Source organism: Petaurus breviceps, unplaced genomic scaffold (assembly GCF_028583685.1).
Source record: "Petaurus breviceps papuanus isolate PSGF00001 unplaced genomic scaffold, PetGlider_PUasm1.0 229, whole genome shotgun sequence".
Lineage (NCBI taxonomy): Eukaryota > Metazoa > Chordata > Mammalia > Diprotodontia > Petauridae > Petaurus > Petaurus breviceps.
This window is the reverse complement of record NW_027185903.1, coordinates 2,380,174-2,404,473: the sequence shown is the minus strand read 5'-3', so window position 1 is coordinate 2,404,473 and position 24,300 is coordinate 2,380,174. Positions and strand designations below refer to the sequence as shown.

Below are 24,300 nucleotides of genomic sequence, written 5' to 3'. Positions count from 1 at the left end.
TTTCCATGAGGAATGGAGACAGAATCTGACCTCTTTAGTTCCAGAAATGACAGCCAGGGCAAGCAGTGTTTGGGAGACTATAGAAAGGAGGAAAGATAGGAGATGAAGAGAAAAAGGAATAGATAGGAGATGAAGAAAAAAGGAAGAATAAAGAGAGCTAGGGAAGAAGAAGGAGAAGAAGAGAAACTAGAAATTCAGTTTCATTTAAATCCAACAACCATTTATTAGATGCCTACTAAGTGCAAGGAACTGTGCTAGGTGCTGAAAATACAAAGACCTTAATGAAACATTCTCTGGGGCTTGTCAAGGAGCAGGAATATATCATATACAACAGGGGCATTAAATTCAAATAGAAATGAATCCCTGCTGACAGTTACATATTGATGTAGAAAACCACAAATTAGCATTATCAATGTTTCTATATATTTTGTTAAATATTTCCCAATTATATTTTATTCTGGTTGGGGGCACTTACCACTACTTGTTGCCCAAATAAACACCTCTGATGACAAATAGGCAAATATAAAGTAATGTGAGAAAAGAGAGAGTGCTAATGCCTGGGGGGATCAGGAAAGATCTGACAGTGTGACATAAGTTAAGTTTGGTGGAAAAATGAAGTTTCTAAGGGCAAAAATGGGAGATGTTTATTCCAGACATAAAAGTTACCCTTTGTCAGTGCACAGGGGAGGGAACTAGAATGTGATATCTATGAATTAAATCCACTTGGGCTAACACACATTAAGTGGAATTATATGAAATAAGGATGGATAAGTAAAAGCCAGATTTTGGAGAGTTTAAAATGAAAGGTGCAGGAGTTTGTATTTTATCCCTGAAAATAAGCAGAATCTAGAGGTTTTAAAAGGGGAATGCCATGGTTTAAACCTATTATTTGGGATACTTTGGCAGTTATGTGTAGGATGGATTGGAGGTGTGGGCATGGTGAATAGGGAGCCAATAGCAAGCTTAAATTAGGATTGTTGTCATTAAAGTAGATAAATGAGGATGGGGTCCAGAGTTGTAGAGAGATAATTAATTGACAAGACTTGGCAAATGGTTAGATATGGGGGTTGAGGGAGAAAGAATGGGAGGGAGATAGGACAATTCTGAAGTTATGCAGATAGGTGATTGTGAAGATCTTGGATTCCCTTAAGAGAAAGAGAGGTCTGAAGGAGGGGCAGACAGAGAGTAGGTGAGTTAATAGGATCATAGATACAGAGCTGGAATGGACCCGAATTGGCATCTAATCCAATACCTCACTTTGCAGATGATTAATCTTAAGGCCAAGGAAGTTAAGTGAGTTGCCCAAGGTCACATGAATAGTAAGAAATGGAGGCAGGATTTGAACCCAGGCCCTCTGTCTCTAGAGTCAATGTTCTTGCTATTTTACTGGGCCACCTCAATCTTGGGTGTGTTTGATTTGAGATGCCAGTGGTCCATGCAATGTTCTGAGGGACATGAGGCAATGAAAGACTGGAGTTCAGGGTAAGGGCTAGGGTTAAGTAAAGGGGTTTAGGATTCATCTGAATAGGAAAAAATAATTGAACCCATGAGAGCTGATTAAATCACCTAGAAAGAAAGTGTAGAGTGAGAAGAAGCCTCAGGGCAGAGCCTTTAGAGACACTCACAATTAGTTGTCAAGAAATGGATGATGAACCAGCAAAGAAGATAGAAAGGTAGTCAGAGAAGCAGGAGAGAATGATCTTGAAAGCCAAGAGATGGGATAGTCAATAGTAACCAGTGCTGGTACTATGCTTTATGGTTTACAGGGTGCCCTATAAACATCTCATTTGAACCTCGTGATAATCACATGAGGTTAGTGCAAATATTATCCCCATTTTACAGATGAAGAAATTAAAGCTTAAAGAATGAAAGTAATTTGCCCAAGGTCAGATAGTTTGTAAATATCAGAGGCAGGCTGTGAACTCAGATCCAGTTCCAGGTCCATCATTCTATTTTCTATGAATGTCAAAAGCTGCAGCAAGATCAATATGGTTAAGGACTGAGAAAGTGTCATTATATCTGGCAGCTAAGAGGTAAATGTAAACTTAAAGGAAGCAGTTTCAGTCAAGCAATAGGATCATAAACCAGGTTGCCATGGGTTGAAAAGTGACAGGATGAGGAAGTAGAGGCAGTGAGAGTAGACAAGTTTCAAGAAGAGAGGGTTAGGGAGGTGGTTTTTTTTTTAACCTTCTGATTCTGTACAATTATTTTTAAAATTTTTATTTTTTAAAACATTTTTTCTTTTTAAATTTTGGATTCCAAATTCTCTCCCTCTCAACCCTCCCTCATACACTAAAGAAAGTGACATGATACCAATTATACATGTGAAATCATATAAAACACATTTCTATATTAGCCATATTTTAAAAGCAAGAAAAATAAAGAATGTGAGAAAATTGCATTTTAATTTGCATTCAGAATTCATTAGTTCTCTCTCGAGGTGAATAGCATTCATTTTTTCATCATGGGTTCTTTGGAATTGTCTTGCATCATTGTATTGTTTCAAGTGTGTCTCTTGTAAAAAACATATTGTTGGATTCCAGTTTAAGGGAGGATGGAGGTACTTTCTCTCATGGTGACAGCTATACCTGATCCATGCTTCAAAATCCTCCACACTGGTTCCATCAGGTGATGCAGCTGCTTTGAGTTTCCTACCTCCATTATCTTGGCACTCCTCTACTGGGACCCATCTGACTTCCCCACTAATCTCAACTGGGCTAACTTGGACTCTTGGGGGCTGCTGCCCCCTCTCTTGTTGTGACTATTCTTACATTTGGAATGCCATATTGGTTATCAACAAATGCACTGTCCCCACCTCCCAGCCAATCCCCCTCACTCTTATCAACTGAATTTGCATCAAGTTAATGAGTTCTAGTTACATTTTTGACTTTAGCTCATAGATCCTGCTTCCCTCTCCCTAAGATGGGAGTAATCATCTTTGCACTACATATATCAGAGGGTTATTGTGATTAAAGCAATTTATAAAACCAAGAGTACCACATAAATGTAAGATATTAGTGTTATGAGCTATTTTGGATATCAGCACAATGCACACCCAGGCTATTCAAAGGGCCCATTCCTAAGACAATTCCTTGAAACAGATCCTGGGCAGACTTCTCACTCCATAGGACCCAGACATTCTTAAAGTTGAGGGAAGATCAACCCAAAGCCTCTGTAAGGAATGCTGAAAGACCAATAAGAAATTTCTCCATCTCCATCTTACTTCCCCCACTCTTTCTTTCTTAATTTGCTCCTTTGAATCTTCCCACTGGCTGTCTTTGGCAGGTTTTGAACAAATTCCACCTAATTAGAAATAAAAAAGATTTCCCATAAGTAAATAGATGAAAAATTCTAGCTTTTTTTTTGCTCAATGGACTCAATATTGAGCTTGGGAGGGAAAGGGACAGGTAGCTGGAAGCAAGATGTTAGGGAACAATGTGACTGATTCCATTTCAGTATTGCGAGTTCATTAGAATGCAATAGAGATTGTTTCATTTTGTTCTTGTCTACCCAGCATCTAGCACGGTGTTTGACACACACTTAAATACTTGTTGATTGTGTTAACTCATTCTGATCCTGGTAAGTTAGAAAGAGATCATCTGGTCAGACCTTATATTGATGGGGAGATGTCAAAGAGCTGAGTATTTTCAGAATTTGATTCTGGGTCACAGAATTTGATCATTGGAAAGGAAATCAAGGGCAACCTAGTGCAACCTATATCTGAAAGGAATCCTTACTGCCCCATAACTAAGTTGCCATACAACTCTGTTTAAAGATCTCCAAGAAGACGGAACCCCACTCCTGAGAGTAGCTCATTCCAGTTTTGGACAGTTCTAAATGTTAGGAAAATTTTTCCTAACATCAATCTTAAATTTGTTTTTGTTTTGTGTGTTTTTTTTTCAACTAGTACCCAACCCCTTTTTGCAGATTTGATAATGTTAATTATCTTCATCTTAATTCTTCTCTCTAAACTTTTACAACATTTCTCTCACCTGCCTCTCATGCCTGAAGGACATTTTTACATCTCAGTTTTCTTTGCTGAATCACGCCTGTGAATCTTGGGTACTTCACAGGGTTTTCTTCTCTTCTTCCTTTATACTATTTCACTTGGTGATTTCATCATCTCTTATGGACTCAATGATCATTTTCTAAGCTGAGGATTCTCAGATCTACTTCTCCAGCCCTAATACTCTATCGATCTCCAGTCTTACATCTCCAGCTTCTTATTAGATATCTTGAGTTGGATATACCTGAAATGATCTCAAACTTGACACATCTCAAACTGAACTCATTATCTTTTCCCTCAAACCCTTCCTTCTTCCCAACTTTCCTATTATTGTGAAGGGTACTACCATCCTCCCAGTCTCCAGACTTGCAACTTAGGTGTCATTAGGTGTCATCTTGGACCTCTCATTCTCTTTCTCTGTCTCTGTCTCTCTCTGTTTGTCTCTGTCTTTGTCTCTCTCTTTCTCTTTGTCTCACTTCCCATAGCCAATCTTTTGCCAAGGTCTGTGAATTTTATGTTTATAACATCTCTTGTATACATTTTCTTCTCTCCTCTGACACTGCCAATACCCTGGGCAGGCCCTCATCATCTCATGCCTAGACTATTACAATAGTCTGCTGGTGGTGTCCTGTCCATGAGCCTCTTCCTATTCTAGTCCATCCTTCACCCAGCTGTCAAAGTGGTCTTCCTAAAGCATAGATCTGACCATATTAACCTGCCCCCAACCCCCACCTCACTACTCAATAAACTCCAATGGCTCCTTATCACCTTCAGGATCAAATATATCCTTCGGCTTCCAAAGCCCCTCATAACCTGCCCCCCATGCCACCTCTCAGGTCTTCTTTCACCTTATCCTTCCATCTTCACCATCCTCCCTATTTCTTCCATCCAGTAATGTTGGCCTCCTTGCTGTCCCTCAAATAAGATGGTCTCATTATTTGGGTTACATTCACTGGCTGCCACTCATACCTGGAATGTTCTCCCTTCTCATCTCTACTTCTTGGCTTTCTTCAAGTCCCAGCTAAAATCTCTTCTTTTATAGGAAGTCTTTCTAGATCCCTCATTCATTCTCATGCCTTCTCTCTGTTGATAATTTCTTATTTATACTATATGTAGCTTGTTTATACACAGTTGTTTGTATGTTGTCTTCCCATTAGATTGTTAGCTCCCTGAGAACAGGGACTATCCTTTGCCTATCTTTGTATCCCCAGTGCTTAGCACGCTACCTGGTACATAGAAGGCACTTAATAAATGTTTATATAGTGACCGTTTCTACTCTCTGGGGCCAAACAGAGCAAGTATGATCCCTTCTCCCCATGAGAGCTCTTTAAATATTTGAAAACAGGTATCATGTCCTCTTGGGCATCCTTAGGCTAAATTTATCTTGTTCATTCAACAGATTCACAGATGTTATATACCCAGAGCCCTGCACTATCTGGCTTTCCCTCCTCTAGACACTTTCTGACTAATAAATGTCTTCCTTAAACTATGATGTTCACAGCTGAACACTATTCTAGATATGGTCTGACTAGGGAATAGAAAAGGATGGCAAAAATGACAATAACTACTACTGCTGCTGTTACTACTACTACTACTATTTCTACTACTGCTACTACTACTACTTCTATCACTACTACTACCCTTTAAAGTTTGCAATGGCCTTGCTCATATTGGTCTGATCAGCCCCAGTTGGACACATTGAAACTTAACTTTAGCATAATCATGTCACTGTGGTCCTCTTCAAGAATGAAGGACAGCAATCAACATATGCTAACTCATTTGACTCTCCTAACAATCCTGGAAGTTGGGTACTATTATTTCCTCCATTTTACAATAGTAGAACCTGAGGCAGGCAGAAGTTAAGTGACTTGCCTAGGGTCACAAAGCTAGTAAGCGACTGAGCCTGAATTTGAACTCAGGTCTTCCTGATTCCAGCATCGGATAGAATCTAATACAATGGAATTCAAAAGTGATTAATGTTAACTCATATGCTTTGAGTTAAAAAAATCAACCTCATAAGTATATATATATATATATATATATATATATATACATACACATATGTATATAGTTAAATAGATTTGTTTGGAGATCTAGTTTTAGGAGACTGCAAGCTCAATATGATTAAAAAATGTTATGAGCCAGAGAAAGAACTAGAAAGAACTGAGTTTGAATTCAGATTGAAGCAAACTACCTGATCTTTTCCTTTTTCTTGTTTGGTTTTATTTCCTATTTACCATTTTTTCATTCCATCTGATACAATCCATCTTTATAACCTAACTAATGTCTAATGTGAAAGTATTTGCAGATACTATACTTGATTGTATGCTGTCATGGGGGGGAGGGGAGGTAGGGAGTGAAAATTTGAAACTCAGGGAATTGTGGAATTGAATCTTGTAAACTAAAAGTAAACAAACAAATTAATAAATACCAAAAAAATGTGATGAGGCAACCAAAATGTTAATGGATATTATATATATATATATGTATATATATATATGGATCTGCCTATCTATCTATCTATCTATCTATTTATCTGGATCTCTCTCTCTCTCTCTCTCTCTCTCTCTGTATATATATATATATATATATATATATATATATATATATAAAACCAAAATGTTAATGTTAATACTTCAAGCCTTCCTGATTCCAGTCTCAGTCCTATTCACTGTACCCCCCACTTAGCTGCCCTTAGCTTCTACCTGGAAGCTGTGCCTCTCAATGGAGTCACAGATATAGTTGGTTTTTTGATGTTTGCCACACATGAAAGTCTTCTAAGCTCCCCAGATTTTTAAAAAACAAACTAACCATGCCTCTCCCATTCTATATTTGTGAAATGGATTTTATTTTAATTCAGGAGTAAGAATTCACACTTATCATTATTGAATTTCCTCTTTTTATATTCAGCCCAACCTTCAAGTATGTAGAGATCTTTTTAGTCTCTTGTCATTCACTATGTTAGCCATCCCTCACAGATATATGCCACCTGCAAATTTGATGAATTTACCATCTATGCCTTTATCCAAGCCACTGACAAAAATGTTAAATAGTGCAAGGACAAGCCCAGACTCCACTGGAGACACCCTGCTAAACTGATGTTACTGATGGTTACTGTTTGAACCATTCAATTAGCTTTGAATCTTTCATTATCGCTTAGTCCACATCTTTCCATTTTCCCCATAATAATAGTATGAGATACTTCATTAAATGTTTTGCTAGAATTTGTTAAACAAGTGATAGACAACTGGGCCTGGGTTCGGGAAGACCTGAATTCAAACCTGGCCTCAGATACTCACTAGCTTAGGGCAAGTCACTTAACCTCTGCCTGCCTGAGTGTCCACAACTATAAAATAGGGATCTTAATTGCACTGACCTCCATGGGATGTTATGAGAATTGATTGAGATATTTGTAACTGCCTTAATATAGTGCCTGAAACATAGTAGGCACTTAGTGAATGTTTGTTCCCTTCCTCTCACCCCCACTGACCACCTCCATATAGAAAATTAATCTGGCATATTCTTTTTTTGATGAAGCCCTGTTGGCTCCTCGAAGTCACTATTTCTTTTCTAGATATTCACCATCTATTTCTTTAATGATTTATGATAGAATTTTAATCAGAAACTAGAGTTGAACTCACTTGTCTAGAGCTTGTAGGCTCAGTTCTACTTTTATTCTCTATGTTTTATATGGAAAAATTCTGGTATCAATCATTTTATAGATTGGAGGAGCATAAGCTTAAATTCTGGGCAAGGAGGTCACATAGCCTCTAGCCTCCTTAATCTGTTAATCTCAAACCATTGAATCCACCATTATGATATAGAAAGACATTAGAGTATGGTAGAAAGAGCTTGGGGCCTAGGAGACAGGAGATTTTTCCAGACCTGATTCTGACTCCCTAGAACAAAGCTTTATAAGAGAAATAGTGTTTCAAAAGGGAGAGCGTGCTTTACCAAATGCAGGAAGACTTCTGTTCAAATTGAGCCTTGACTTGTGTGTGATCATGGCAAAATCTTAGTAAAATGGAGATAGTGGATTTGGAGTTCAGGAACCTTGGTTAAAATCCTAGCTCTTTTATTCATTAGCTGTTTGATTTTTGCCAAGTGTCTTAACCTTTCATAAAAAGGTCCTTATCTGTAACATTAGGGGGTTAGACAAAATGGCTTGTAAGACCCCTTCCAGGTCTAAATCTATGAACCTCTGAAGTTACTTCTCTCAGCTTCAGTTTTCTCATCTATAAAATGGGGCTAGAAATATTTAACCTCACAGAGTTGTGAGAATCAAATGAGAAAATATGTACCTCTCCTGCCAACATCAAGCTGCTAGAGAAATAGCAGTTAATATTTTGTCACTTGTAAAATAGAGATCATTATCCCTGTTCTACCTATCTCCCAGGGTGATTATGAGGTTTAAAAGAGGTGATGAAAATGCTTTGTGAAAACAAATAAAACAATTTACCTGGGTGGCTTTTGTTATTATACTGTGGAACATGCTAGAATATTAAGTGATTGATCATCACCAAGCCATTGGGCAGTGGTTTAATAATCACAACACAGACTTGTGATTTTATCAGAGTAGGAAACTACCAGTATGGAAACCCCTTCTGCCAGTGCAGATGGGCAGGCAACTCTACTATAACTTATTGTCTTAGAGATTTGGGGGATGGCACTGATAGGTTAAATAACTTGCCCTTTGTAGCATAATATCAGTGTCAGAGGAAGAATTTGAACCCAAGACTTCCTGACTGTCTGACTCTCTATACATTGCCAGCTAACAAGCCTACCCTTACAACCCTCATGAATCTTGGAAAGTAGATTTTCATCTTCTGAAGATTCCCATTGCTCAAGGGAGGCTCAGAGACCAAGTGGAGCCAGCATAAATTATTGACTGTATTTCTGGGCAGCTAGATAGTACAGTGGGTACAGTGCCAGGCCTGGAGTCAGGAAGACTCATCTTTGTGAGTTGAAATTCAGCTTCAGACACTTACTAGTTGTGTGACTGGGAAAGTCACTTAATCCTGTTTGCCTTAGTTCCTCATCTGTAAAAGGAAGGAAGGAAATGGCAAACCACCATCATATCTTTGCCAAGAAAATCCCAAATGGAGTTATGAAGAGTCTTACATGACTGAAACGCCTCAACAAAAACATATTTCTGTATTTCATATGGCTGTGAATCTGCCTTGTGACAGTTCTCATCTGCTTTTATTAGGGTTCTATGTCTTGAATTCATATTGATATTTACATTTTAATGTTTATATCTTGTCTCCCTATATAAATTGTTGGTTTTGAGAACAAGTACTACTATCTACTTCTTTGGGAAGACCTAGTTCCTCTTTACTTATTGAAGAAATTGATTCATTAGAGACCTCTGCTCTATTTTAATCAGTATCAATCAATTTGATATGATTGTAAGTTCTGTATATTTGGCCCCAGAGCTGTGAGTTGCAGATGGTAAGATCACTTGCATAAGTATGGGAAGCTGGCTGGAAGCCAGTTGTTTTTCCAAGCCTAGTGTGGTAGAGGTGACTCAACTACATGGAAAGTCCCCTAAAATTATTTTTGTACCTCTGGATCATTCTCTCTTGTCCAATATGAGCAAGTTTTCATCTTATGACCACCTGGTCAGTGGGGATATTCCTTGCTTTGCTCAACTCCTGACTCTGCTGATATATTGTTTTGCTCACTTTATTTTGTGTCATATGTCAACCAATGAAATTATTCTGTATCTGGTATAGCTGTTCTTGAATGTTTACATATCTAACCCTATAAGAATAGGGCCCTAGAAGGAGAGAACATCTCAGATCATGAGGAAGATCTGAGGTCCACTTCATTAGAAGGGACCATGGACCCTTTAATAAAGTGCCATTGACTCAGAACTCTGCCTCAGTTGCTCTAATTACAGTTATTCTCTTACTGGATAATTTTTATTGCCACATTATCAATGTTTGTTTTGCTTGGGTTTGGTCAGAGAGGGAGTTTTCTGTTTTCCTTTCTCCTTTCCTTTCTTCTCTTTCCCTTTCTCTTAAACATTCTCTCAGTTTTTCATTGGCTATGAGTGTAGGCAAGCCTTGTCTTAACTCCCCTGTCCCATCCTCCAGAAGATGGTGGCTTCTAGTTCTCCAGGACACTCACCTTCCTGGGGTACTTGTATGGTGCTGTCAACCTTTTGACATGCTCTTGCAGATCCCGAGTCAATTCCCCTGGGTCTTGGTTGATAAAATCTGGATTTAAAACTACAAAAGCTTTTACCACCTGTATGGGGAAATCCATAAGGTCACCACCCATTTTACCAAGAAAATGAAACCCTTGATCTCTGCCTCTTAAAGAAGCCTTTTAAAAAATGTCCAAATATTCACCAGCCTGCATAGAAAGGTCCATCCCATCCCTCTGACTCATCCCATCCCATTCAACCTTAGCATGATGAATAAAACCAATTCTATTCTACCTGTTTGAGCCTATATTGATGGAGCCAGTGGCTGCTTATGAGTAAGACTTGAAGGATATTAGAGGACACCCTTGTTTCCATATTTCTACACTTTTTGGGCAACTAATGCTTAAGAATCCTCTATTAGAGTTACCATCCCTGTTAAGATACCTATACTTCTGGGATGGAAATACACTGAATCATAGCATGAGTCAAAACACCTCATGGATAGATTAGTTTCAAATGAGATAATTAGCTGAAGGAAATTATGGGGTGCTGCTTAGGGAAGGTAAAGCTTTCTGGGGGTTATTGGGCAACCAAAATTGCTCCTTACCTAATGTCCAGTCTTCGTTATTACATTTCTTTCCTCTTTTTCAGAGTTCTAGCTTTCTTCACAGTCTTCTCCCAAAGCCCTTCCTTATAAGATGAACTAATTCACACCAAGGTGTGAAAAACTATATTGGCATTCACTTACAGGTTTCAATCCCTTTAATTCCTGCTGTTCTCCATGCCTGAAAAGCCACACTTGTATTCTTTTACAGTGTGAGTTCTTAGAAAGAAAGGACCATGTTTTTAATTTTCTCTCTATTCCCAGTATTTAGCATGGTGCCTGGCACATGGAAATCTTTATTAAATGCTTGTTGACTGACTATACATAACTCAATTCATGTCAACTCCTCCATGAAGCTTTCCTTGGTTCCCCTAGTCAATTATGAACTTTTTCTACTCAGTCTCATACCTCTTTACATATACGTATATGTGTGTGTGTACACATACATATATACACATATATACATATATGTATTTATCTATATATCTTATTTATTCACTTATGTATCATTCTGTCTATATAGCATGTTCTTCATGTCCCTTTTCTAGGCTGTAATCTTAATGAGGGCAGGGATTGTCATATAAATTTCGCAGTGTTAATCCAGCCCACTGTAGAAAATAGGTATTATATATATGTGTATATATATATATATATGTATGTATATGTGTGTGTGTGTGTGTATGTTGAATTGAATTGAAAGTGCCAGGAATTTAACGTTACTTTTTTTTTTTTGCTTTAAGACTATACATTTTTATAAGCATTGGTAAAGAAGTTAAATTGCCATGCCACATACCAAAATAAAATGCAAATTGATAAGCAACTTTAAGGCAAAGGGTTAACTTATTCAAAATGCAGGGAAGTATCCCTTATATCTTTAGTTTTTAAAGAAAATTCATAATCATAAGCTAAAGGAAGCCACAAAATGATGTTGATTACATAAAGATCTTTTGCATAAATCTTTGTAAGAAACATGGAACAGTTTTTTTTTGGGGGGGGAGGTATTTTCTTTTGAAAATTGGATGCAAAAAGGGAAAATTTCAAACAAAGGAATGAACCTCTAGTGGTGGAATTTAAGATACTGACACTAGGGATTTGGGATTGGGTGAGAGATATTTGGGGACAAGAAGACATCTTGGTGTATCATTTGACACAAGTGAGTCATGTATTCTACTTATGGAGACCCCTGATGGAGACTCATTCTGGAACCTGCTATATTACCTCTCCCCTGATAGGGTCTGGACTGCTGACCACAGCTGACTCAACAACAGCAGGATGTTCTGACAAAGCGCTTTCTACTTCAAAGGGTCCAATTCGGTAACTGGAAGAGAAAAAATGGACCTTTTCAACTGACACTGTCCCAATGTTCAACCCACAACCCACCACTATACCTAAAATATAGAGACTCAGGAAAAGAAAAGAACAAACCAACATCTTTACCTTGAAGAATTGATCACATCATCAGCTCTTCCCTTAAACCAGAAGTAACCATCTTCATCCATATGGGCACGGTCCCCAGTGATGTAAAAGTCCCCCCGTTTGCAAGAGGCTGTTTCCTCAGCATTGTTCTGGTCATACATAATGAAAATTCAAGAAAGGACATCCTTGGCATGACTCTAAACTGTTGGCATACTTTTGTGCTGGTCTGATTACTATTGGCCAGGTTACTGTTTAAGTAAGTTTGAACAGGACAGTTGCCCTTCTATGCTGGTGATCTGCTTGTTTTAATAATAGAGGGTAACCAAAACCCAGAATTGAAACTGTTGCTGTGTGAATGTGTAGTCCCACAATAAGAGGTTCTTAGCAGGGAATAGTTTTTCCCTGAAGCCCATGCATCATAAAATAGAAAAAGCTTTGAAAGATCACTTAGTACAGCCTTCTATCTCTAGTATATGTGGTTTTGTCTTGAAGGGATGAAGTCTGGTATAGTGGAAATCTGAAGCTGACTTTGGAATCAGAGAATCTGGGCTCAAATCTTACCTCTGTCACTTACTATCTGTGTAACTTTGGGCAAGTCACATAACTTCTCTGGCATTCAGTTTCCTTATTTGAAAAATGAGGGAGTTGGATTAGATGATCCTATATGAATAAGTGAACCCTATAGGGAAGGGGCTAGGTCCCTTCAAGCTGTAAATCTAAAATCTCCTAAAGGAAGTCTGGAGTCAAGCAGAAAAATTCCAGCTCTTTTGACCAGTAACCTTTTCTTGAGCACATACACATAATTTAAAAAAAATGTAATCTTATATTAACAGTAGTTTAAAAAAAAATTCAACATGTGAACAAGCTTATGAAAAATCACTCAAAATTAATCGTAAGGGAAATGTACATCAACATAACTCTGGTTTCATTTCAAATGCAGGAAACTTTGTGAAGAATAATAAAAGACAGGAATAGTCAATGTTGAAAGGATTGTGGGGAAACTAGCACACTACTGTGAACTGGTCCAATAATTTTAGAAAGCAATTTGGAATTATGCCAGGAAATGGCTAATATGTCTATACCCTCAGATCTATAGATCCCATTGCTAGATGTATACCTCCAGAAGGTCCTAAGAAAGAAAGGTCCTATGTCACAGTGTTTTTTTTTATAGTAGCAAAGAATTGGAAACAAAGTACATGTCCATTGAATGGAAAATAACTAAGCAAATTATGACATATGAATGCAATGAAATATTGTGGAGTAAGAAATGATGAATATGGAGAATACAGAGAAGCATAGAAAGAGTTATGTGAACTGATGCAAAGGGAAGCATTCAGGACTAGGAAAGCACTATGAAACTGGAAAGAACAACACCAAAAAAGAAACTGAACACTGTAATTATAATGATCAAACCTGGCCCTGAAAAAAAGAGAAGAAAATGTACCCTCCTTCCCTTTATGGAGGCAGGGTGTGAGATATGCATGCGCTGATGTGTAAGTTTTGCTGAAATACTCCCTCCCCTTTTCCCTTTGTTATGAGGTGTGATTCTTAAAAAAAAAAGAGATTAGGAAAGGATATATTTATTTGAAGTTAGAAACAAAAGATGTAAACAAAACTTTTTGATTGCTCCTCATGCTACTTATTTACAAACAGGTTTACTTACCAAGTAGCCTGTGAAGAAACAGAAGGGCTGCTTTGGTTTGATCCTGATGCCAATGTTACCCTCTTTTCCTGGAGGAAGGATGTTACCTTCATCATCTACAACCTGGGGTGAAGAATGAGACACAAAGACACTGAGTGGGCTTGGATCAAATGCTCCTGCAGCCGTAGCACAGGTGCACTCAACATACAACCTGCTTTTAACAACAGCAATCACAACAATGTACATATCTATTGTATTTGATGGTTTACAAAGTATTTCTCCCTACAACAATGCTGTGAGCATAAGAAGAAACAATAACAGAACCTCAGAAGCCATCTTGTTGTTTGTTCAGTTGTTTCATTCATGTCTCACTCTTCAGAACCCTATTTGGAGTTTTCTTGGCAAAGACACTAGAGGGATTTGCCATCTCTTTTTCCAACTCATTTCACAGATGAGGAAACCAAGGCAAAGAAGGTTTAATAACTTGACCAGGGTCACACAGATAGTAAGTGTCTGAGGCCAGATTTGAACTCAGGAACATGAGTCTTCCTGACTCCAGGCTCTGTACATTGTGTCACCTAGTTGCCCTGTGAAGCCATCTAGACTAATCTAAACAAGAATTCCCCGTACAAGATACTTAACAAATAGACATCCAGTTTTTGCTGGAAGAGTTCTAGTGACAGGTAGTCTAGTACCTCTCCTAGAAAACTTCCATTTTGCATTTGGATAGCTCTAATTCTTAACAACAAACCTTCCACTCACCATTCTGTGTTTTACCCTCTGGGGCCAAACAGTCAAATACTTCTTCCAAATGACAGTCTTTCAAATACTTGAAGACAGCTATGATGTCTCCCTCTAAGTCTTCTCCTCTCTATATCAAACATATCCTTCAAGAAATTCACATGACCATGATTATTAGACCCTTCACCATCCTAACTGCTCCAATAAATTCTGGTCCATCAATTTCCTTCCTATAATGACCTCCAGAACATCAGGTTAGATGTGGTCTCACCATGGCTGGGTACAATGAGATTATCTTTTCACTAGTTCTCAACATGCTTCTTTTTATGTAGCCTAAGATTTCAATAACTTATTATCTCCATTTTGCATTGAGTCTCAGAGACATTAAATGAAATGGTCATGGAATTAGTAAATGTGATCAAACATAGATATTTTGACACTCAAGTCTGGGGTGCTTTTTGTGTTACAGTTTTACACGTGCACATCTAATTCTCTCTCAAACTAACCTCTATCTAGTTGGGATAGAAGTTTCTTACCTGGACATCATAAGGTGGAAAAGCTTTCCCCATGGAACCCGACTTGATTTTCATGCCTTTTTGATTGGCACAGACCAAACACTGGAGAGAAATTAATGCCAGGTAAGAGCACTTGCCACATATGGTGTGTTCTGTTGTTATTAGAGATTATTGGTACCATTGATAAATTTGGATATGCTTTGTTAATCTTGTTCAGAAAGTGTGTCTCCTCCTCTCTTTTTGAAGTATCCCACCTCACTTTTTGAGCTCCTCTCTTCTCTTGTAGTAACACTCTTCACTCTTCCTTTTGTTCAATGTCTTTTTGAAGGCCCAGGCCCTTCATATCTGGAAAATTAACTCATTTGATAAATTCAAATATGCTAGGGAAACATGCTAGAAATGTAATATGTTAATCTTTCAAGTGTATTTGCATTCTAAAATAGGAGAGGGCAATGCCTAACTCCAACAAATGGATTTCTTATGGTAGAATTTTTGACATACTGACATTGTTGTCAAGGAGATACTTGAGAAGGACTATTGACACAGAATAATAGAGTTTTATTTTCATAAGTCATATATTCCATATCAGGAATCTAGACTCAGAAAACACATTTTCATGTGCCAGTTATCCAATACCACACATTTGTACACTTTTAGGAAATGAAAATCTAGATAGAAACACAATCCTGCATTTCTAATTGTCCTCTCCAACTACAAACACTAGTTGGAGGTCAAAATTTTGTCATGACATGTATATTGCATAGGAATTAAATCTATCTTTGTATTTAGTTAGTATTCCATAGTTCCACCAAAGTTCTGTTGTCAGGGAAAAAAGGAAAATGTATAAGAAAAACACTGACTGAAGATACCTTCAAGGCATGAGTTCATGTTTCTTTTGTATCTTACCCAGTTCCTAGAATAGTTTTGGACACAGTTCACACCAATAAATACTTGTTGATACATTAGGAAAAAATAAGTAGAGACTGAGCTGATGCTAAATTACCAAGTAGTGAGTCAAATAGTCACTACTTGGTTCAGTAGCATTCATTAAAGCAAGAAGCATTTGTTATGTACCTACAATGGGCCAGTTACTGGGAGTTCAGGGAAGGGAAAGGTAAGTGTGGACTGAAATAGTTGGAGAAGACTTGGAGAAAATGACATTTGAGCTGGGCCTCAATGGATGGGTAGGATTTGGACTGCTGGGGAGGGGGAGGAAAAACATTTCAAGCGAAAATGTCATGAGAAAACAGAGATTTAGGAAATAGTATGGTATAGTCAAGTGGCAGTGGGGAAACTTCTGTCATGTTGGAAATAATAGGAGATTAACTTGTATTGGTAAAATATGACCAAGTTATAGGGATCCTTGAAAGCCAGATAAAAGTGTTTAGATTTAATTTGGGAGAGCAATATAGAACTGACATAATGAAAGTAGGGATCTGCGAAGACCAGTTTGATAGCGGTGTGTAGGATCGATTGTAGCAGTGAGGGATGGGGGCAATAGAACCAGAGACTGTAACACTAGTAGAAGGAAGAATGGGGCAATAATCCAGGCATGAGGTGGTGATGAAGACCTTGAGTAGGTAGGTGGTAATGGGTAGGAAAATGAAAGGGTGAATGAAAGACATTTCAAGGGAAGAAACAAGATTTGATCATAAACTGATACAGGAAATGGAGAGTAATGAAGCTAAAGAAGGTGCCAAAATTTCTATTCTAGGAGACTGGGTGAATAGTGGCATCGCTGATAGAAATATGTCCAAGTTAGGTTTAAGGTTAGTGCTATCTTGATGTAAGTTATTATGAAGATAAAATAATGGAATCTTAATGGTGAAATTTTAGAGCATTGAAGAGATGGAAAAAGTATTAGGGGTTCAAGAGATCACAGGGTAAGACCAGAACTGATCAGAACCATCAGTGCTCAGGATAGAAAGTGCTGGGAAAATTCTAGGATACAGAAATGCTCATTCAGAATCTGAGGGAGCCAGTCGTACAATTCTCATTCAGGGTTCAAGGATTCAGCAGTAACTTACAGTTTCAGACTGGCCATAGCCTTCATGCAACTCCACACCTGTCTGACTCTTCCATTTTTTTCTCACATCAGGATTGAGAGCCTCTCCCCCTGTTACACAGTGCCTCAGGCTCTTAAACTTGTAACTTTGTTGAGGAGGAAGAGAAGATACCTCTAGTTAGGGACTTAGCATGGATGCATGCTATCCATGTTGATGGACACTGGGACCTTGCCCACACTTCACAAGATGTAACCTGTCTGGATCCCCGTCTGCTGACCTTAAAGGACTCTTGGGTCTCCAACTTTATAACCTATAAGCTTGCTGCCTAAAGAGTAGGTTGAGACAATTGTTGCTTATGGAAAGAAATAGTTTCATGCATAATAAAAAACCCTACCAGATAATAATTTTTCAAAATGCTACTGGGGGCGGCTAGGTGGTGCAATGAATAGAGCATCCGCCCTAGAGTCAAGAGTACCTGAGTTCAAATCCAGCCTCAGACACTTAACACTTACTAGCTGTGTGACCTTGGGCAATTCACTTAACCCCAATTTCCCTGCTTTCCCCCCTGCAAAAAAAATTGCTACTTTTAAAATGTGGGTCAGGTAGGGGGTGCAGTGGATAGAGCAATAGCCCTGGAGTCAGGAGGACGTGAATTCAAACCCAGCCTCAGAAACTGAACAACTGTCTGACCCTGGGCAAGTCACTTAACCCTCTTTGACTCAGTTCCTCATCTATAAAATAACCTGGAGAAAGAAATGGCAAACCATTTCAGTATCTTTCCCAAGAAAACCCCAAATGGTGTCACAGAGGCACAACTGAAACAACACAGCAACACCACAACATTTTAAAAATAGGGATCATAGATTCACAAAGTTGGAAGGGAATTCCAAGGCCATGTAGTTGCATGTGTATCTGACCAGGAGTGTTTTCTACTGCCTTCTAATCTGAAACTTGGACAAGTCACAACTTCCTTACCTATAGCATGAAGGGGATGGACTGAACATTCTTGAAGGCCTTTCTAGCTCTTGATCTATGATTCTTTCTAGATATTTCTATGATCTTGTCTATGAATGTCAGTGAATGGTTATCCAACTTCTCCTTGGATATATTGGGAGGAGGGACCCTCTACCTTTAGGGGAAGACCCTCCCATCTCTAGTGTATTGCAAGTTGGCCTAAAGTAAAAACAAATATATGAATATATGATTTACATAAAATGAATGAAAGACAGATGATTTGCTTCACAGAAGACTTTACCATAGGGATCCTTTAAATAGTGTGCTCCCCCAGTGAATCTAAAAATTAATATTTAATTCATGCACAATATTTTGCTTGGCTCTGAAGTGAAGGTCACTTGTGTATAATTTTATTTAGTGGGGGTATGGGTCAGAGCAACCATTTTAATTACTCTTTTCCTAGGCATTGCATGAGCAAATTATTATGGGAAGAATAAGATTCTTAAAGGATTATCAAGGATTCAACAATGGCATTGCCCCTTGGAGAAGGCAACCCTTATGGGAACTATTTCACAAAGAGCCAATTCAGAATCTATGATATATTTGTGGAGCATTTGTAGAAGTTACACTTGTTACAAATGGTAAATAAGGAAAGGGAAGAGGCACCCCATGAGAGGTTGAGGTTAGGAATTTCTTAAGGGATACAAAAAGGCTCCCTGGCCTGTAGGCTAACTCCAGAAACCAAAGAGGAAGGACCCTCTATGTGGTCACAAGGGGAATCAATGATTTGTTTGAAGTGGCTCATCCTTCATATACCCAAATAATACTATATAGTCTAACAATGATGATTTGGCATTCACTGGCTGTGACTGAGAAGCACATTTTTCTGGGCAAAAGCATATGGCTCATATGAGCATTAACTGAACCCACAATTTTGGCCTCATTAGTACCATCAAAGCCAATGGAACCATACGAAGAAACTTCAGTCCACAGAAACCTTTTCAAATCTCTCTGAGCCACTAAAAGATGGATACAATTCTGGAATACAGTACAATAAATAAAAATAAGAACCAGTCTCTAACCTCAAGAAGTTTCTACTAGAGGAAAATTTCCTCTGAGGAAACGGATCCATTGTGTGTGTGTGTGTGTGTGTGTGTGTGTGTGTGTGTGTGTATTGTGTACAAATAAATATGGAATGGAAAAGAGTTACCTGGTCAAGTCATGTTGTACGAGCATCTGGAACATGGTTGGAATACAACAGAAGGTGGTGATTGGCATTTGGCAGAGTGTCTGAATAGGAAGGAAGCATTGAACGGTCACTAAACCTTGGGCGCAAAGGAAAGGTTGGCTTGGTTCTCTTTATCAGGGTGCCAGAGACAAGGATGATTGGGATGGGTGCCTTCTCTATATCCAGCCCGGGCAGGTACCAACTATTCTGTCAAAACCTTCTCTAGGTTGCTGATCAAGGAGCAGTGTAGTTGGCTTTTGTTTCTATCCCACTCTTTTTGAAGAGATGTATTAAAAAGGGTGGAAGAAGAAGGTGGAGCAGCCCTAAGAATACACAGATCAGGGGTGGCTAGGTAGCACAGTGAGTAAGAGCACTGGCTCCAGTGTCAGGATGACCTAGGGATTGAATCCCAGGCTCAAACACTTAGCACCCACCCAGAAACACCTGGCCATGTAACCTTGAGCAAGTTACTTAACCCCAATTGCTTAGGGGTGGCCAGATGGCTCAGCAAGTAAGAGAACCGGCTCCAGTGTCGGGATGACCTGGATCAAATCCAGGCTCAGATACTCAGCACCACACCCAGAAATAACTGGCTATGTAACCTTGAGCAAGTTACTTAACCCTGATTGCTTTAAAAAAAAAAAAAGAATACACAGATTGGACACTTTAATACTGAATAGTTGAGAGCTGTCAGTTGGGGTCCTCATTATCACAGATAAATATTGAACCTGATACTTCCTTGTTAGACATTCCTTTGGTAAGGAGGTCTAATGAAAGAACCTTGGTCTGGAACACATGCTACCTGTAGTTCCATTTGTCTCTAGCTTTCTGTGTAACCTTGGTAAGGTAATTTCAACCTCTAAGCCTCAGTTTTCTTATGTTTAAGATGACCAGGTTAGGCTAGATCTCTAAAGTACTTAATAGTAAGACTAAAGTCTCTAAGGTACTTTCTAGTAGGTTTCAGACTCAGGACCCTATTTTTCTATATGATTCTCAGATCTACATTGCTTTGTATGTAGTAGGTGCATAATAAATACTCTTTGAAGTGAGTTTACTTGAATTACTCACTTTGGATTATGGAATGAGAGAAAATGGAATTCATCAAGGAAAACATAAATACATTCTTTTTTTTTTTTTGGTGGTGGGAAGGCAGGTCAATTGGGGTTAATTGACTTGCCCAAGGTCACATGACTAGTAAGTGTTAAGTGTCTGAGGATGGATTTGAACTCAGGTCCTCCTGAGTCCAGGGCCGGTGCTCTATTCATTGGGTTTCCTACCATGCTAATCTTCTCTGTATCCTCCAATTTTAGTGTAAGTGCTGCCTAAGTGAGCACTAGATATACGTTATTCTTATACCTTGATTCCATTCTTTCTGTGCATGGCCTGCTTTCTGCCCATCTAATAATTCAATTCAACAAACTTTATTAAGTATCTCCTATGCTTCAATACTGTTGTTGGTCTGGAATACAGTACAATGAATAAAAATAAGAACCCAGTCTCCAACCTCAAGGAGTTTCTACTAGAGGAAATTGAAAAATATAATGAGGGCAATGACTCTTGCCTTCCCTTTTTGTGTATCCCCAGTTCCCAGAAGAGTGCCTGGTACATAGTAGGCACTTAATAAATGTTTGAATAGCTAAACTGAATTATCATCATTTTCCTTTGTCCCTGAAAGCCCGACCTTAATGGCATTTGGGACTTTACACTGAATTGAAGTTAATATCATTTTGGCCAAGGGTGGGGAACATGTGCCCCTCTAGGTCCTCAAGTGTAGCCTTTTAATTGAATTTGAACTTCACAGAATTTAGGGTTGAGGCCCCAGATTCCCCACCCTGATCTGGGGTGTTACCTAGGTCCCTCTCCTCTCTGGAAATACATATTTATTATTTTTCAAGACCTGACTAAAAACTCCCCTGCTTTAGGAAGGCTGCCTGAAAAGACAATTTCACACAAAGGGAAAAAAAAAACCCAACTCATTAATCTTAGAGAATGAAAACTAGAATTTTAGCCTCTGCTTTGATTCTTTGGTGGTTTATATTACTCTGTTTCCTCTTCTGCACAATCTAAGGCAGTTAGGTGGTAGAATGTATAGAGCTCCAGGCAAGGAAAGACCTGAATTCAAATCTGACCCCAGACACTTACTAGCTGTGTGACCATGAGCAAGTCAAACTCCATTTGCCTCAGCTTCCACAAATGCAAAATGGGGTGATAATAATACCTACCTCGCAGGATTACTGTGAGGATCAAATAAGATAGCATTTGTTAAACGTGCTTAGCTCAAAGTGCCTGGCACATAGTAGGTATCATATAAATGTTTCTCTCCTTCCCTTCACCCCCCCTCCAAAAATGGAGATACTTGTATTCTCTATTTCACAAGTTGGTGTGAGCATCAAATGAGATAATATGTATCAAATGCTTTATAATAGTGAAGCATTATAATTATGTGACCCATTATGATTATTCCTTCACTGAATTTCTACTCTGATGCCTCACTATAGTGCTGGGGGACCCTTCATTCTAATAAATTCAGAAGGTCCTAGCCAGTTGTAAAGTCTTTCACAGTAGGTTCAAAGATGAATGAATAATGAATGAATACATGAATGAAACATTATTTGAGTGTTTAGGATGCTCAAGGTGTGGAAGGGAGTGGATTTGTATTTGTGAAGGTTGTTCTCACACTGATCAAATCAAGAATCCTTGAAGCATCAAATGATCACCATTACTACAAAGGGACTTAAAACGTGTGTTGACTAGGAATCATCATAATTCACTTTTACATGGTCTTTTAATACTTGTAAAGTGATCTACATGTATTATCTTACAATATTGAGCCTCATAACAATTCTGCGAGGCAGCTACTATGGATATTATTATCACCATCTAATAGACGAGCAAGCATGTGAGATAGAATTCAAACCCAGGTGTTCCTGTCTCCATGGATATTCAGTGTTCTATGACTTCTCTATGGAGAGCAAGGGATCAGTTTAATTTTGCTTATGACATTTCCTGTGTCTCCTGCAGCACAGTAAGTCTGGTTACTTTCACTCCTTTTTCCCCTCCAATTTCAATATATCCAATAAATAATGTAATTTCTGTCCTTACATTGAGGATCACATTGGTGTTGGCTTTTGGCAACTGGTGGATGAAAAGGCAGGCTCCTGTTATCCAAGTAGAGTAGAAGGTCCAGGCAGCTTTGACCCAGCCTGGGTCAGATGTGTTCCAGAAGATGTCAGAATCTGATAAGTCCATCCACTTCCTGACAACACAGAAGAGGAGAGCGGTTTGCTTTATAGCAGTACTGCTGTAGAGGCCATTTTTTACTGGTTCTGTGACCCTGAGCAATGCAATTCACTTCTGTTTGTCTTAGCTTCCACAACTGTAAAATGGGGATAATAAAAGCACCTACTTCCCAGAGTTGCTGTGAACATAAAATGAGGCAATATTTGTAAAATGCTTGCAACAGTACCTGGTTACATAGCAGGCACTTAATAAATTATAATTTCTTTCTTTCCATCTCACAAAAGGAGAGTCAGAGGCTAGAGAAGAGCTTGGAGCACAGTGAATGAAAGTTCAGCAAATGCTTGTGGAGTAATCCTACAAGTGAATGGCCCTTCGAGTGCTAGAAATGTCATATCATCAGATATATATCATGACCCATCAGGGCTCACACATTCCATATTTAATACTATCTTGAGGAGGAAAACAATTGAAACTTTATTTAAAAGTTAATAGGCTCTGTAGCAATGGCATGCGTCAACTAGAAAGGGATTTCAAATATTATTTAATTTATCCTCCCCCTCCCTTCAAAGGGAGAAAACTGAGCTCTACACAGAGAAACTGACTTGGGCAAAGTTATTGTGTAATTAGAACAGTGATTGTGCTTTTGGTAGAAACGGGGAAGAAATATTGGCTAGCTTCATCCTGCATCTCAGTCTTGCTAAGCAAACCTTCTGAGGTAATATGCATAAAACCAGATAGTTTTTAGGGGGCCATTGAGGGAGTGGGACTGGGCTCAATTTTTAGGAGCTTATCTAGGATTTCTGGGTTTGGGGGGCAATAATTTAGTACTTCAGGGCCCCAAATGAGGATTTCCCATTTCCCACCTCATCTCTTCCTCAATAGACTATGATTGGATAGCTATATTTTTCTGATATGACTTTTAGAGGACAGACCAGTTGATTGGTTATAAGCGTTACATTATTGTGTATAAACATCACTAAAGTGTTGCTTAAATGGTGTAAGATACTGGCTTGGGTTCAAATCCTGACTCATGCTTAATATCTATGTGAAGTTGGGTGAATCACTTAACCCCTCTAAGATGTAATAGTTTCCTCATTTGTAAAATGAGGAAGTTGGGCTTGATGTTCCCTTAGGTTCTTTCCAGTATAAATCTATTCTCTTCCGGTAACATTGTGATGGAGGGTTAGATTTTATGGTTTCAGTATCTTTTCAGGTACTCAGACATTGCTCCCTTTTTACCCCCTGCCCCCACAAGAATAGACTCAGACTACAGACTAATTGTCATAGGAATATCACCAGTTTTGCTGATAAAGATATTACACATATGGTGATGAAAGCAGGCTGTTGGGAAAATAAAGTATTGACCAATATATTTCCTGAAATAGCAATGCATTCTAACATTCTCAGAAAGCCAGCTGTTTGGGAATTATTCAATAAACACTCTAATGATGACAGTGACCAAGAATTAATGAGAAAATTTGAGGCCTTCCTGGTGAGAGATGAATGACCTGAAGAAAAAAAAAAGCTGGCTGGCAAGCAGAGTATCACTTGGAACAGCAGCTAGGACAACATTTTCAGCAGCATGATTCAGTGATAGCATTATCCCCCAGTGATACTGGATGGAATAGAAATAGCTAGGGATGGGGACTGTAAGCTGTTAGCTGACCTATAAGCCAGGTAGGTGGTACAGTGGATAGAGTCAGAAAAATTGGAGTTCAAATACCAGTTTAGATACTTAGTAGCTTTGTGACCCTGGGTAAGTCATTTAAACCCACTTCTATACTGAGTATCTACCTC

The 24,300-nt window shown here is 38.6% G+C and overlaps 1 protein-coding gene across 1 annotated transcript in view; it reads right to left on the bottom strand.

The window, feature by feature from the left end:
- Positions 1-2,386: 2,386 nt before the first annotated feature.
- LOC138167341 (acyl-coenzyme A synthetase ACSM5, mitochondrial-like) overlaps positions 2,387-24,300 on the bottom strand; it is a 48,401-nt gene continuing 26,487 nt past the window's right edge. The window contains exons 6-14 of the mRNA XM_069096060.1: positions 22,366-22,519; positions 19,246-19,325; positions 17,103-17,226; positions 15,097-15,177; positions 13,841-13,942; positions 12,199-12,326; positions 11,980-12,079; positions 10,139-10,258; positions 2,387-3,303 (exon numbers count right to left, since the gene is read on the bottom strand). Of these exons, the coding sequence (XP_068952161.1) occupies positions 3,220-3,303; positions 10,139-10,258; positions 11,980-12,079; positions 12,199-12,326; positions 13,841-13,942; positions 15,097-15,177; positions 17,103-17,226; positions 19,246-19,325; positions 22,366-22,519 (973 nt within the window). The 3' untranslated portion in view covers positions 2,387-3,219. The remainder of the gene's footprint in view (positions 3,304-10,138; positions 10,259-11,979; positions 12,080-12,198; positions 12,327-13,840; positions 13,943-15,096; positions 15,178-17,102; positions 17,227-19,245; positions 19,326-22,365; positions 22,520-24,300) is intronic.